Source organism: Cyprinodon tularosa, unplaced genomic scaffold (genome assembly GCF_016077235.1).
Source record: "Cyprinodon tularosa strain WSP-4 unplaced genomic scaffold, ASM1607723v1 ctg623, whole genome shotgun sequence".
Lineage (NCBI taxonomy): Eukaryota > Metazoa > Chordata > Actinopteri > Cyprinodontiformes > Cyprinodontidae > Cyprinodon > Cyprinodon tularosa.
Window position 1 is genome coordinate 591,684 of NW_024039367.1, and position 15,037 is coordinate 606,720.

At 38.0% G+C, this 15,037-nt stretch overlaps 1 protein-coding gene across 3 annotated transcripts in view; it reads right to left on the reverse strand.

The window, feature by feature from the left end:
* LOC119798433 (RNA-binding Raly-like protein) overlaps positions 1 to 15,037 on the reverse strand; it is a 186,099-nt gene that overhangs the window by 22,568 nt on the left and 148,494 nt on the right. For all 3 annotated transcript variants that reach the window (XM_038307913.1, XM_038307914.1, XM_038307915.1), the window contains 3 exons: positions 8,725 to 8,800; positions 5,904 to 5,951; positions 3,586 to 3,770 (listed from right to left, as the gene is read on the reverse strand). In XM_038307913.1, coding sequence (XP_038163841.1) covers positions 3,586 to 3,770; positions 5,904 to 5,951; positions 8,725 to 8,800 — 309 coding nt within the window. The remainder of the gene's footprint in view (positions 1 to 3,585; positions 3,771 to 5,903; positions 5,952 to 8,724; positions 8,801 to 15,037) is intronic.

Consider the following 15,037-nt stretch of genomic DNA (forward strand, 5'->3'; position numbering starts at 1 on the left):
CTTATTTACAGCTTAGCTCAAAATTTTTTATTAATTTCTTTAAAATTTTCCATAGCATGTGTTTAAAAACAGAAATTAAGCAGAACAGATGTTGTTAGAGATAGCAATACATATTGTGGTAATTATCCTGCTGGGCTACAGCTAATAAAATGTTGTTACAAACTGACACTGACAAAAGAACAATATATGACAGCATAACTGCATATCTTTATTAGAGTCTTTACTGTTATTAAAAAAAAAAACAAATAAAGAGGGTTAAGTTTTGTGTTTTTCGGATAAGGAATTGGTGTCTTACAACAGTGGTTCCCATACTTTTTGACTTTTGTACCCCCTTGGCCATTTTATCATACCATGAGTTCCCTCTCGGTCAAACGTGTTATTATCCAGAAATAGAGAGAACAAATGATTATAAAAGGAAAAATATTTCTTTAATTTCATTAACTTGAACATTTTAATGCTCAGACGTAATTTTTTTTGTATTAGAATAAAAAAAACATAGATATGTTGCCTGTAAAGAAAATAGGTACTAATATGAACATAAATCAAATTAAGTTGATTAGCTGTAAACATATCGAAACTTAGCATATAAAAAAAACAAGTAAAGAATATTCAGATTCACTATGTAATAAAAAACCCATCCCAGCCCTTTTTTATTGTGTTTCTTTACCTGGAAAGTAAAATATTAAATGTTTTCACATACCCCCTGCAATGCATTGGTGGACCATAAGGGTTACTAGTACCCCTGGGTGGGAATCACTGTCCTACAGTATGATGTAATTTAGTCAAAAGTAGAACCATTATAGCTGACACCACCTTCATTTAGTTCATCGGGATGAGTCTGCCTACAGGTGGGGGACTGATCATCGTAGACCAACGCAGAATCACTACCTGAGAACCATCATCACTCAGGACCTCAAGTGTGAGTTGAACATCTCCTACAGAAAGTGAAAACTACTTTATAATACTCACTTTTTTTAAGTTTTTGCAGCACTAGTGGATAATTTTTATGGACAGTAGGCTGACAGGAAAGGGGGAATGAGAGAGGGGGAGAGACGTGTGAAAGGACCAAAGGCTGGCTCGCCCACATTGAGGACTAAGGCCTTCATACATGGGCCGTGTGCACTAACCACAGTGCCACCAAAGCACGCCCACTGACTTTGTTTTTTAATTGTGTGCTTCCTTGTCAGTGAGTAGCACCTCATCAGCAAAACAAGTTTCTGCATGGGTAAAAGTGCCCTTAAATCCCTAAAGTTTAATACTCAGAGATGTACGGTATGCATGTATGCATTTTTGCATATTTCGACATGGAAAGCAGCCGCGTAATCCTACCCCCCACGGCGTCTGTTTACAGGCTTTTGAATAATTTGCTTTCTACTTCCTGCGTTGCTTTGCTCACACACTGGCTCTTAACAGTTCATATAGAATCTGATGTGTAGGACTGAACCATAACTGGATAATGTCAAACTTTTAGACTTAATCTTGACGTGTCATAAGGAAGTAGGAAATAACAGCAGAAAATCAAAGTACTTATCAGAGGAGCTGCCGCTATGATTTTTGACAGCTGAATCGAGGATGTCTTAAGCTGAGCAGATTAAAGAGCTCAGACCATGAGGTAATAATATAATCTTATTACTCTACCCCATAGTGGATGGAGTGTGTCATATTTTAGGAGGCGGGCAGAAATACAGATGCTAAAAAAGTTGAGAGGAAAACAGAAATTCAGCTTGATGCCAATCAGATTCAATCTGGAAACAAACTCACGAGTTCCTGCAAAGGTTCAGCTGGAAATCAGAAGGCAGAGACATGCATGAAATAAAATGAAAATACACAATTTGTTATCAAGTCTGCATGTGCTCCTGTATGTTAGATCCTTTCATCTACATGTACACCCACATATTACAATAAATCGTGCTCTCTGAAGTCTGCGCAATCAAAAACAATTCATGAATGAAACATAAGCCCTTTAAAAAAGACAAAATATGACCTTGTTGTTACCTAATTTCCTCCAAAAACACATCTTAATCTTTCTCCAGTGTTCATGCTGAACAACAAACCAGCCACTCCAGCAGGAGCCAGTTCATTCTGTATGATATTTGTCAATACAGGACCTTTTTTTTAAGCAAAGCTAAAGTGAAGGATTGGGATGTCTTGTGTAAAACCAAAAAAAAAGAAAAAGCAGCAAGTATAGATACAATGATTAGAATCCAAGGGTAAGTGATAAGAAACCACAGGATGTGTTCTCACAGCGTTGTTCTAAAGCTACTATCTACTTTAAATAAAAGAGAAAAGCGTAAAGACAGAAGGTATATAATCATATCTCAGTTGGGGTGCGGAGTGAGTTGGGGGTTGTGTGTTTCTATCTCCTCTGCATCACCTGCCCCCATTTATTCAAAACACTATCTGTGAATACGCTCTCTTCATAAGTCCAGCAATATTCCAGCAGTATCTCCGCTGGCGCTGGGCTGCTCACTGGGAGTCCTTTGATGATAAGAAAGAGTGGAACAGTTTTTAATTTATCTGGACCTCCAGGCCTCTTTCCTTTTGTGTTATCGACTGCTAAGCTGCTGAGAGGAAACATATCTAGCCAATGATTCATCAACTGCATCTTAGATAGCTGTGCTTTCAGGGAAAGGATACAGAAAATGCTGTTGTTATTTAGCTTAAGAAAGATTTAGGGGATGAGTAATAGGTCTAATTATAGTCTTTTTTTGACCTTGTTATGACAAACAAATATTCTCTTTGAGGGATACTGGTTATATTCTGCAAAAGGTGAATGTGAAAAATAGGGTTAATGTTAAATTTTTAGTATTAAGGGATTCCAAAGGTACAAATTGATTATTAATACATACTTTCATGGCACACACCTCTTCATAATAGAGAAATACATAAAAACTACCTGATATGGTAGCAGCTATTTCTCAGTTGATCAGATATCACTTCAATATCTTAGTTGTTTTCTAAAGTGGCATTTTAACTAGACTTTTCTAACAGCTTTATTTGATATTCTAAATGCATTTGTCTGTCCAATCTATCTCAGCTAAAGTTGATACAGACTGGGATTTTTTTCACGGTCTGGGAAAATTAGTTTCCCCAACATACAGAAGCTCAGCTTAGACACAGCAGAGAATTTATTGACTCTTTCCAAAAACTAGGACAGGAGATTGGCTTTTTTCCCTCTATCCTCGCTGTAATACCAGCTGCAGCTGGGTCCTCCTGACAGACCTTACCAAGCTGCTTACACTGATAACACCAGCTGACAGAGCCAACAGTGAAACAAATGCTATAACCAATTACACCAGACAGAAAGAGACTAATGCTTAGGAAAACACAGCTGACCCACAGAGATTTTTCTCAATCTTGTTCTAATTACATCTACTATGTTTTAACAAATATTGAGTTAATCAGCGAAGCAAATGAGATCCAGAAGCATGTGTTCTGACAGCAAAAGCAACGCCCAACAACACTTATTTATATAGGACATCGATTTAATCCGACTCTGCATTTCTGTCCTGAGCTGCAGATTGCAAGAAGCGTAAGTGCAATTGGTGTTAAGAAATTTGTAGAAAAATATCTTTCTGTACGTACATTTGACACCTGAGGTGGAAGAGGACGATGTCGGAGGTCTGGAGGATGAAGAGGAGGAGGAGGAGGATGTTTTGACAGGGAAGGAAGTTTTCCCACGGCGAGAGGAAGGAGCGAGCACCCTGGAGCGCTTCAGGGGGATCACAGCTCTGGGTGGGGGGGCCACTCTGCCGTGGTAATCAAAAAGCCTTGAGAGAAAGGAAAACCTGTATTATTACCTTTTCTTTTGTAGGTCAAAAGAGCCTCTATCACGCTGAGAATTTGGCCATTTATTAAAGCTAAAAAGGGTTTTTACGGTTTATCTTACATCAGCTCTTTTTAAAGAAGACACTATCTTTTTCCCAGTATTGTATTTCAAGATACATTTACTTTTAGGTTATTTTTTCAGATGGGAAAGAGATACAAAATGCAAAAATTTCCAATTTAATTCACCAATAATCCCCTTTTTTTTCTGTAAAGTTCAACAGACTCATGAAAAGATAAAAAGGTTCTCCAATCACAGATCCTCTTAGTATGAGGAGCATGAAACAAGGGGGCTGCTAAATGTTAAATGAGGGCGTCAGCTTTGATTGTTCTCAGTTACAAATGGTGTCGCAGCTCAACCTCAACACGTTTGACATTTAGAAAATGGAAAATGCCTCCACAGATAAGCACTTTGATTGCCTCTGGATAAATGAGAGCGAAAACAAACATTCCTTCATCAGCGTGTTTAAGTCTGGCATGTGTTTAAGTCTTACAAGTCCGACCATTGTGATAAGCTGTCAGTTGCTGTTTTCAACTGGCTGCATTTGATCAGACAGAGAATTTTAATGAGCCTGATGCAAATCTAAAGATTTTCTATTTGAACAAATGTTTCCCTCTCAATTGATCAATGTTATTTAGTGTTGACCATAGAAAGGTCTATACCCAAAATGAAATCCATTGTAACTTGTCCACCTTTAGTAATTTAGTCTCAGTATGAAGCCAACTGTTCTGAGTAGGCTTTAGAGGTTTTCTAGAAATAATTAGAAAATGGACAACCGAGAAAAGCCGCAGACAGGAGATGGGTTAGGTTACAAAAAAAAATCCTATTCTAGCTTTGAGCATCTTAAAGAGCATTATTCTGCTCATTAAATGAAGAAAAAAAAAGGAAAAGACAATGGAACAAATCCAAAGTTACCCAGAAATAATGGGTGCCACAGTACACATGGAAATATAAGGTTCATTATATTTATATTATGCTTAAAATCAGGAGAAAAACACCAAACTAATCTTGCAAATAGCATACCCTGGAAATACAGAAAGGTTAAAATAGAGAACCATATTCTAATTCAGCACATAGTTCGTCCATCCATCCATCCATCCATCCATCCATCCATCCATCCATCCATCCATCCATCCATCCATCCATCCATCCATCCATCCATCCATCCATCCATCCATCCATCCATCCATCCATCCATCCATCCATTATCTGACACGCTTGTCCCAATTGGGTGCGTATCTCCAGCAGTCAATGGGCGAGAGGCGGGGAACACCCTGGAGAGGTCGCCAGTCCATTGAAGTCAGCACATAGTCATGTTGAATATTTTCAAGTTCAAATAATTCCAAACATGTGCTAAACTGAAAAGATGACAGTTGTCAGAATCAAAGATTTTCCATTACACCTCTATAAGAGGAGAACGTGAACTAAAACGAACATGTTTGGCAAGGATTTTATTATCCAGAGACGCTGCCTGTTAGCACACAATTATGAACATCGTACCCCTGTGAGAAATCAAGTCTTTAGTATGGACAGGGAAGCCACGTCAGACAAAGACAGATGAACCAAAATTTAAAGGAGATCCAACATCCAAATCTATATCAAATCTGTGATAAGACTAGTAAATTGATACCTCATCCAAGTCACAAAGCTTGAGCTTTAGTGTAGAAAAAAGTCTCTGGATGTGTAAAGCTGATGGAGGCATATAGAAATTTTAAGCTGTATCCTACATGACTTTTTTAGATTCTTTGCTTGAACAAAATGTTGAAAACCATGTAACATTTTGCGTAAATTCTTCTCTTGGATTCAATTTTTTCCATTAGTGTACAGTAGGTGTTACCAGTGTGTCATCTGTGTTTATGGTTTCTTTGTTCTCCTATTATTTATTTCACTGTCATGTAGTACTTTAAAAGCATTAGTAAATAGGATCAAAGTCTGTTGTTATTAACAATTCTTTTCACTGTTTTTCACCATTACCCGACATCCAGCATCAAACTAGGTTGTATGAGCCAGTGTTACAGTCAATAACAATCTTAGAATAAAAGAAAAATAATACAACAGTTTAAAGGATGATACATACCTGCTGTAGAAATCATCCCTGTAGTATTCGTAATCAAATTCATAACCACTACAGGAAATATAAAAAGAGAGACAAAAACAAGGAGGAAAAGCTTGCATGAGATATCACTAAAATTACTTTGATTTTAATTTGCTGTAAGGCATATATAAAAAGGATAAGAGAAAGTACACATAAAAAAACTATCACAGTGTGTTAAATATCTAAAGTCCTGTAATGATTGTCAGATACAGTGAGGGAAATAAATATTTGAAGACCCTGCTGTTTTGCACCATCAGAGACATAATCAAAAAAAATATCCAGAAATCACAATATATGATTAAATTCAGGTTATTATTATATTGCCAACAACACATGTCATCTCGAGGCACTTGACAGAGAATTCAATCATATTATACAGCCAGACTGGTTCAAAGTTTTCTGTCTAAAACCTGCTTTGAATTAGTTAATTGACTTTATAGCAATCCCTCACACTGAGCTTATATGCAGCGACAGTGGGAGGAAAAAGTTCCTTTTAACAGGTAGAAATCTCCAGTAGAACCAGATTCATTGCGAGCATCTGCCAAGGAAACTAGGGGTTTAAAGAGACAGAACTAGACATAGAAAAGGAACATAAAGCAATGATTTATTAATTATCTTTGTTAGAAAAGGTAATGGTAAAATAGCTCAAAAGATGGCTTTGTACAGGAAAGTGTTAAGCAGACAAATTAGCCACAGTAAAAGCTGAGCCCATGACTAGGTCTACAAGAGAAACATGACTAAACACTAAAAACAGGCCTACTCTTTCTCTCCAGGATGGTGTCACTGCTAAACAGGAACAAACCAGCTGAAGCTACCATAACACAAATAAGTGGAGAGAACACAAAGTTAAAGGTTGAACTAACAAATACGACAGAATGGGAGAATAGGGATAGAATGAAAAAGAATGAGGAAAAGTTTTCCCAATGTGCAGCAGAGTAAAACACAGAACAAAAAACTATTAGTAAAATGACAGTATAACAAAAAAAATGGTTTCTTACTGAAAAGCCAACAAGAGATCAAAACCTATAAAATGGTGTTGAAATTACCTGGCTATTATAACTGCAGTGAGATGCTACCTGTAAGCAGTTCTGACATTAGTCTAAGGACAGTTTATGCTACTATTCACTTCCAACCCTTTTCACCTGTACGGACCATTTTAAGTCACCAATTTTTCAAAGAGATCTTAGAGATCAGCCCTGTATGATAAACAACAGATTTTTTTGTAGATTCTTTGATGGTCAGCTTGTTGACCTATGTTGTATTTATTTTATGCATAAGCATGTCCTCTGTTAGAGTGTAAATCACTTTTAAAAAACATCTGACTGCTGAGAATGATCTAAAAATAATTTTTGTCTCCATGCTACCTGGAAAACGCCCCCCTGCAGTTAAGTTTTTATTTAGGGGCAATGATTTCTTCAGAGCACACCAGTGATAAAAGTTAGATTTCTGCAGTGTCTTTTTGACTGTACATGCTGTGCACTTTCAAATCAACAATAATAAAATCTTGCTGAAGTGTTCTGGGGGACATTCATTTCCTTAAAGCAGTACTAAACAATTTTTTCTGTATTGTTTTGCCTGAAAGAAGACAACATTTCCCATGAACACCAGCGTGTTAAAGATCATAGTGTGGTAAAATCCCGATCTCCCGGTCGCCTGAAGTTGGCTGTATGAAAGATGAATAGCGATGAGGTGATGAATCTAACTGGTGAAACAATATTATATAATGACATTGAAAATAAGAAACGTTTAACACCGATTTTGTGCCGTATTCCTTCCTCTGGTTTAAGTTTTTAATCATGTCAAAATTTGTATCAAATATTTTCAAATATGTTAAATACTCATATTTTGAGGTGGATGAATATGTTTTTTTATTCTCTTTTTATATAATATACTCTTTTAAATTAACTTTTATAGTACTCTATTTCATTGTGAGGTATGTTGGAATGCATGATTCAAAAGTTTCATGCTATCGCATTTCGTAACCAGTAATCAACAAACAACAGAACAAAAGCTCTAGAGGCAAGGAAAGTCTAGAAAATGAAAAAATAAATAAATAAATAAACAAAATCAAGCTATTGAAAATAGTGTTCAGAAATTCTGGGATGGCAACTGAAATGAAATACAAAAAGACACAAAAACAAAAGAAACAAAGACATGCTATCAAGTCTAGCTTTTCTTAAACAAATTTTAATTAGGATTTATAAGTCATTATTTCAGTTTGGAGAAATCTCTCTCTCTTGCTCTATAAATTTACCATTTCACATTGTGCTTGCAGCAACAAAATACAAAAAAGGCTCCATGGTAACACAGTTGCTGAGCTGATAAAGGAGTTAAATAAGATGCTTAAATAAATAAAAAAATGTATAAAAGGGAGTTAAATGGCTGGGTTGTTAACTTTTGAAAAAGCACATGAAAAAAACAAGCCTCTCTTTGAATAAAAAACATGTTGTTGTCTTTTTTCACATTAGACTACAGTAAACAAACACCACAGATTCTTGCACAAAAATGAGACATGCCCTGGGCAGAAAATCGGGGTCGCTTAATGAAGCTGACACAATATTAATTCCACTGAGCTTTCACTGCTTTTGCTTTATGATCAGAAATCAGGCTTCAGAAATGCAAAACATGTTGTTAATTAGACATTCAAGGTTCAAATGAGGAAAAAAGGAAATCTTAATAACAAATCTTTATACTTTGCATATTGGAGCAGAATTACACCAGCAGGAGCAGCTGGTTGGAAAGGCAGTTTAATATTCATGATGGTGATGGACTCTTTGCATGCTGAAAGGAGAGCACGTCTCACCTGTAAACAGCTGAGAGTGGCCGTTTGGAGGCACCTTTAGGCCGGTATGGCTTGGGCTCACCTGCCATGTTTATATCTGTAAGAACAAAACAGGGAAAAGTTCAATGGCAATCAGTCAAACGTACAAATGAGGAATGTTATCTGCACTGATGCTTTGAATTACACAGAATGAAAACATTGTATCTTCTTTCAATTTAGGACAATTTAGTTAAGCCTAATAACATTCCCTTTGCAAAGCTGTAGCACTGCGCAAAGCCCTAAAATCAATTTACGTTTCTTTTTTTATTATAACCTGTCCTGTCCAGTAGTGAAACACAAAGATTTTTCTCTTCTCTTTCTTGAGAAACAGACGAAGAATGGAACAAAAATATCAAAAATGATCTTATACACAAATACGAATGCATGTATAACATCACTGCAAAAAACACAGTATTATTCAATACAAGATGAATTTACTGCCAGCTGCAGCTAACTACAGAGCATGTGAAACTGATCAGCAAATCAAGTGACCTGCGACGACTTCTTCTTGGATCGCAAAACAAAACACTCATACATAGAACAGGACCAGCAGCTATCGCATTTGTTTTTTCATATTACCTTGAAAACATTAACAAAAACATGGTATTCTCATGCTCTGCATATGGTTGTACCAACCGACAGGGAAGAAAGGGCGGCGCAAATTTAATCGCTTCCCTAAAGACCCAAAAAAGTGAGCAAAATGGGTAGCTGCTGTAAAGACGCAGAGCTGGAAACCAACTACATCTAGCAGAATTTGCTGTGAAAACCTCCTAAAGGGATAGTTGTTATACCCAAATTATTGTTGTAGAGATTTTATTTAATTTAGGCAAATGTGGAAACTGCCTCCGTTACTAAGAGGAGGGTTTCATCATGTAACAGGCATACAGTTTCCTGCAGCGTCCATTAAGCCTAGTGGGCCGCCAGGCTTTACTTGCCCTCCTGCCAGGGTAAGTGTCACCCATCCTGACCCCAAAATAGTTGTAGACATCTTAACTTTTCTAAGCCTTTAGTACTTTCCCTGAAGATTAAGACTGGCGATACAGAAAATAATTATACAAGTGGTAAGCGAATCCGGGAATGTCAGACGGACGCAGGTCTTTAATCCGCAAAAACAAGCTACCAGGCAAATTATAAGCATCCTGCAGTCTAACAAGATAATTTTCTGAATTTTATTGCTGTTCTAACTCCCCATTTAAATGTCCATGTTTTGATAATGTTGGATTGGCAGATTATGCACTTATTTGTATTACATCTCTTTAATACGTATCTCATTGTATTATTACAGCGCACGCAGGGTTTTTTCATGCTATCCAGCATGGTCAAATAAACACAGCGGTCATGTGACGACGCAAGGTGTACAGGATATATCTGCAAAGATGCACATTTGTAATGTCATTCAATTAGTTCTAATTTACATACGTAGCTTCAATTCACGAGACTATTCTATTACTTGATAGCAATTAAACGTTACAAAATGATATTGTCAGGATTCCTGACTGTGTTTCTGTGTTTGTCTCACTTCCTTCACCAGGAGGTGCCTCGTTTTGGTCCGCCTCCTCACACACCTGCAGAAGATTACCTCGTTAATTGAGCGCTCTTAAGCTGCTGACTGCCAATACCTCGACGTCAGAGTGTTTGGGTACTCTAGCCAAGCTGAGTTTTGCTGAGTCAAACTGAGTTCTTGTCAACCTGAGTCTTAATCTTGTTTTCTTGTCTTTGCCTCTCGGCAGGAAGTCATCCTGCAAACTGGATGTTTCGGACCTTCTCTCCCTGGAAGGATCATCTGAGCTTCAAACTGAGCTAAGGATTTAAACTGGAGGTTTGAATCTACTTTCCCCAAGAGAGCTTCACACTGAGCAAGGGATTCATCTCCACTACGACCCGTTCAAGTACCGCAGGAAATCTGAGTGGCAGTCAGCTTCTCCGTTCACCTACAAACAACCGCATTCTGGGTAAACCCTGTTCCGCCCTCCACCGAATCAGACAAACACTGGAACAACAGCACACAGACTGGAGTCAATGAGTCAACAACTACTCTGGAAACGTGAGTCAGCAAATTTTTTCTCCTCTTCAAGTTCGAGAATCTAATTTCCCTGAACTAACCGCAGTGTCTTCCCCTCACCTTTAAGTTCCGGTTGAGCAGTGTTCAGAGCAACACTGGATTCTTCACAATCTGCTAATAAACCTGTTAAACCATTTTCCTGGTCTCCCTGTTTGGTCTTCTGTTTTTGGGTCTGATCTTTAGTTAAATCATGACACATATCAAGCAACTCATATAGACACTCAGGGTTAAGATTTTCTATCTAAAGAAACCCAGCTGACTGCATGGAGTAATTGCATTGACTTTGCCGAACTTGCCCCTATTTGATGAGTATGTAGTAGTCCATTAACACCGATGCGTCGGTGCATAACAAAGTTAATGCGTCGATCCCATAGAGCAAAACACTGTATTAATTGTTAATTTCAAATTGACTCTTAGTTTATTTACTGTTTTTGCTGTACTAATTGTTTTAAAATGATGATTTAAAATCCTGGTCCACAAGCATCCTCATTCGCATTTTCCCCTAAATTTTCAGTTTACATTATTTATGGGCGGCATCTAAAAATATAAATGATATTTTAATTTAAACATAGATATGAAATAATACAATATAACCTACAATATCTTAAATGATATCATTGTAGGTCATCAAATCACTTAAATTTAGTCTGTGAAATAAGCTGCCTGTAGTGTCCTTAAGTGTCCAACGGGTGTCAGTATTCAGTAAGACAGAAACAATGCAGTATCAATACAGTTGACAATGTAAATGCAACATGCAACATAAACTCATCACTAGTATGTAGTGACAGTGGATATTTATTTGCATTGCGTCAATCTTCCAAACCGTGTTTTAATTCACAAAACTGTGAAACAATAATAATTTCATTCAAATGAAATTCCAGATTCCAGATAGCTGTAAGTTAGCATAACAGTTTAACATTTAGTTAAACTATGTTCCATCTCTAACGTTATGCTCTCCCCGCTTTCTCTCATAGTAGCTTTGCCTCGTCTGATCCTGTTGGGCTGTGACACCATCCTGGAGAGAAATATCAGCTGTGCTGCTGCCATCAACACTTTTGTTTATAGATATTGGAGATCGACCTGCTTTTCAGTGTAGTCCTGTTTCTCTGACTGTAACTGGCTGGATGTGCTTTCTTCGTGCTCTGACATGGGAGTTGGCTGGGAGCTTGTCTGCCTGGCTCTGTGTTTCCTGCAATTTACAGCTGCTTTTTGTATCTCTGCTTCTGTCCCCTTGAACCCCAGTCGGCCTCGGGAGATGGCCGCTCACACTGAGCTTGGTTCTGCTGGAGGTTTCTTTTTGTTAAAAGGGAATTTTTCCTCTCCACTGTCACTACAAGCATGCTTAGTGTGAGGGATTGCATTCGAGTCAATGAGTCGATGCAATCAACAGTTTTTTCTTAGATAGAAAACTTTGAATCAATTTGACTATTTGATCTGGTTGAACTGTAAAATGCCTTGAGATGACTTGTGTTGTGAATTGGCGCTATATAAATAAACTGAATTGAATCGAACATTTAACCCCTGGCAGATTTATATTTGAAACTCATCTTTTGATAACAAAATGGACCTACCTAAAACAAAATTGTGCTTGACTGTACATCTAGACCACTTTGTAAAATTGTGTCTACTTATGATTCAGTTTAAGATGAAATACAACCAGATTTGAGCCTAGATATATATAACAGTTTACAGGTCAAGACATATTTAAAGACATTGAAGATAAATTAGGCTACTCATAGAAATATCAGTACAGTCAAAAGTTAGCACACACAAGATCTAAATCTCTATTTGACTCTATGAAAGATAAAAGCAGTGCAAATATTCTCTTTTAAATGTTTAAGTGATGCAATAAAAGCTCTGAGAGACGAAAGACCTTTGGTGAAAACTCTTTCCTTGTAGATTGACTCAAGCCAGTGCTGAATCCTACATGAATATTCTTTTTATGTTTCCTCTAATATCAAACAATACATTCTCATAAGAGACCTCGAGAATCTGTTTCATAACTGGCAATATTTAAACTCTATGCTGGGAGAAATGTGGCCATAAACCTATCAGAGGCACTTAAACCTTGTTGTAAAGTCATTCTCAATAACAGGCTTATAGATCACCTTAAAGACATTTCTCTGACGCACTTTTACCCTTCCAGCTGTACACATTTGCTTAAATATTTCATGCCTCTGCTTTTCTGTCAAATGCTGCATAAAAGGAGGTGCCCAAATCCCTCAGAGTAGTATACCACTGTGGTGAAAATAAGCTGCTGGCAAACTCCCACAGCTCCTTCTACCAGACAAAATAAGATTAAACCCTGGTGTTTTCATACACTCAGTACTTAGTTCAGCATGGCCGGATGAGCATGTTTTTTTTGTGCGCATACAGTACTTGACATAGTTTGACCTCAATGCAGACTTACAAGTTAATTACAGTTTTGCTTATTAACCTAGAGGTTTACCGACATCCGAAGTAAACCTTTAATTAGCACTAGGCAGCAGGCATGACAATTATATTCATCCAAAACGCTCGAAACGCAATTAAAACAATTTAGCAAATGTCAGATCAGGACAAAACTGTGAACTACAATGTATGTCCCGATCGGCTTAAGTGTTGCTGCATTCTATCTGTTCTGTGTTTGGATTTAAGGCTAATCTTTGCAACTGGCTGCTATATCTGCTCTAACAATCACTTGAGGAATGCTGTCAGGAAAAGTCAGGTTCAAAGACTGAGTTCAGAGCTAAAATGCAAAGCTCTTGCTTTACTGGGTTTTCCACGTTAACCCTTGAATACAGTTGCAAGATAAAAAACATAACTGAAAGCCAAGATCCTAATGGAAGTGTCTGGAATAAGCTTATTTCCTAGGGTGCCTGGGCTCAGCCTTAGAGATAAGGTGAGGAGCTTTGCCGTTCAGATGGAGTTTGAAGTAAAACTGATGCTTTCCCACTCCAAAAGGAGAAGCAGCATTGAGAAGGAGAGATCATTTAGGCGTCTGATCAGGATGCCTGGGGAATTTCTCCTTGTGGAGGATGGATGGAGGAATAGAGGGGTGATTTGGATAATTATCAGATGGATAAATGTTTTTTAGAGGTAGTGAGGCTCAACAGCTGCCTGTTCCATTTGGGATGATCTTCTTTTAATTTTCTTAGAATGCATTGCTCCCCTGAAGCTACAAACACTCTCTGGTGAATGTATGAGAAGATCCCAGGGTAAGTGAGCACATTGTGTTTTTTCTTTTTTCTTTACTTAGCTTCCTCTCTTTCTTCTGGAGTTCTGACTTTTTTTGGCAGCTCGATCTGCAGCTGGGGGTAGCCAGAGAAGGAGGTGGAGCTGTCTGTGGCGCTGCATAAGTTACTGAGGCTTCTTAAGGTTTCTGTCTCTGCTCTGAAAACAAAAACAAAACAGCTCCAGCCCGCAGCTATGTTAATGTGGGCATGATGTAATGGGAATTTTGATGCCATAGCAACTTGTTTAGGCAGGTTTCAGCTTAAATTCCCATTTCTGTATCCCTCAAAATGAAGCACCCTCTTCCCAAGTAGATGAAAGAAAGAGTAGTAAAACTGCAACAGAATGGCAGTGCCACAGAGTGTAAGTGTAAGTGATCATCTTGACAGTATTGTGTTCCTCAGTCAAGAAGACAAGGATCCGTGACTCCCTGGAGGAAACTGCCCATGTGTTTTATTGGTCTCATTTGCTGTCTTACATCTCTGTCTCCTTCACCCCACTCTTTCTGGAGCGTCCCTCTCTAGCATCAGCTAATCCTTCATCGTCTCCTCCTCCACCTCTTTCAATCTTACAAAAGACAATATCTAACCTCGATCACCATCGCCCTATCAGGTGGTGCTTTTCTTCTCTCTGTCTCTTCAGACTGAGGCGGCTCATTATGAAACATTTCAGAGCTGCAGGGCCTTTTCTTAGTGACACCTGCTCAGCTGAAGAAAGCTTTTTGACTCCTACTTCTCATCTTCTTTCATTAACCAGGGCAGAATAACAGCAGTGCAATAAAAGTGCGCTTTCAAATAAATCAAGGCATAAACCGAGACCTGAAACAATTTACCGAAGAAAAAAACAAAAATATGAATGGAGGGAATGCAAATCCAATCAAATACTCCTGGAGGGAGTGTGAGCGAGCAGCAGAGACAAAAGCTCCTGGACCAGAGGAAGCAGCAACAAATCTGACACTGTTTCTTTATCCTCCTCACTGAAAATCTCTCTCCCTCTTTCAGACAAAAACAGGGACATAGC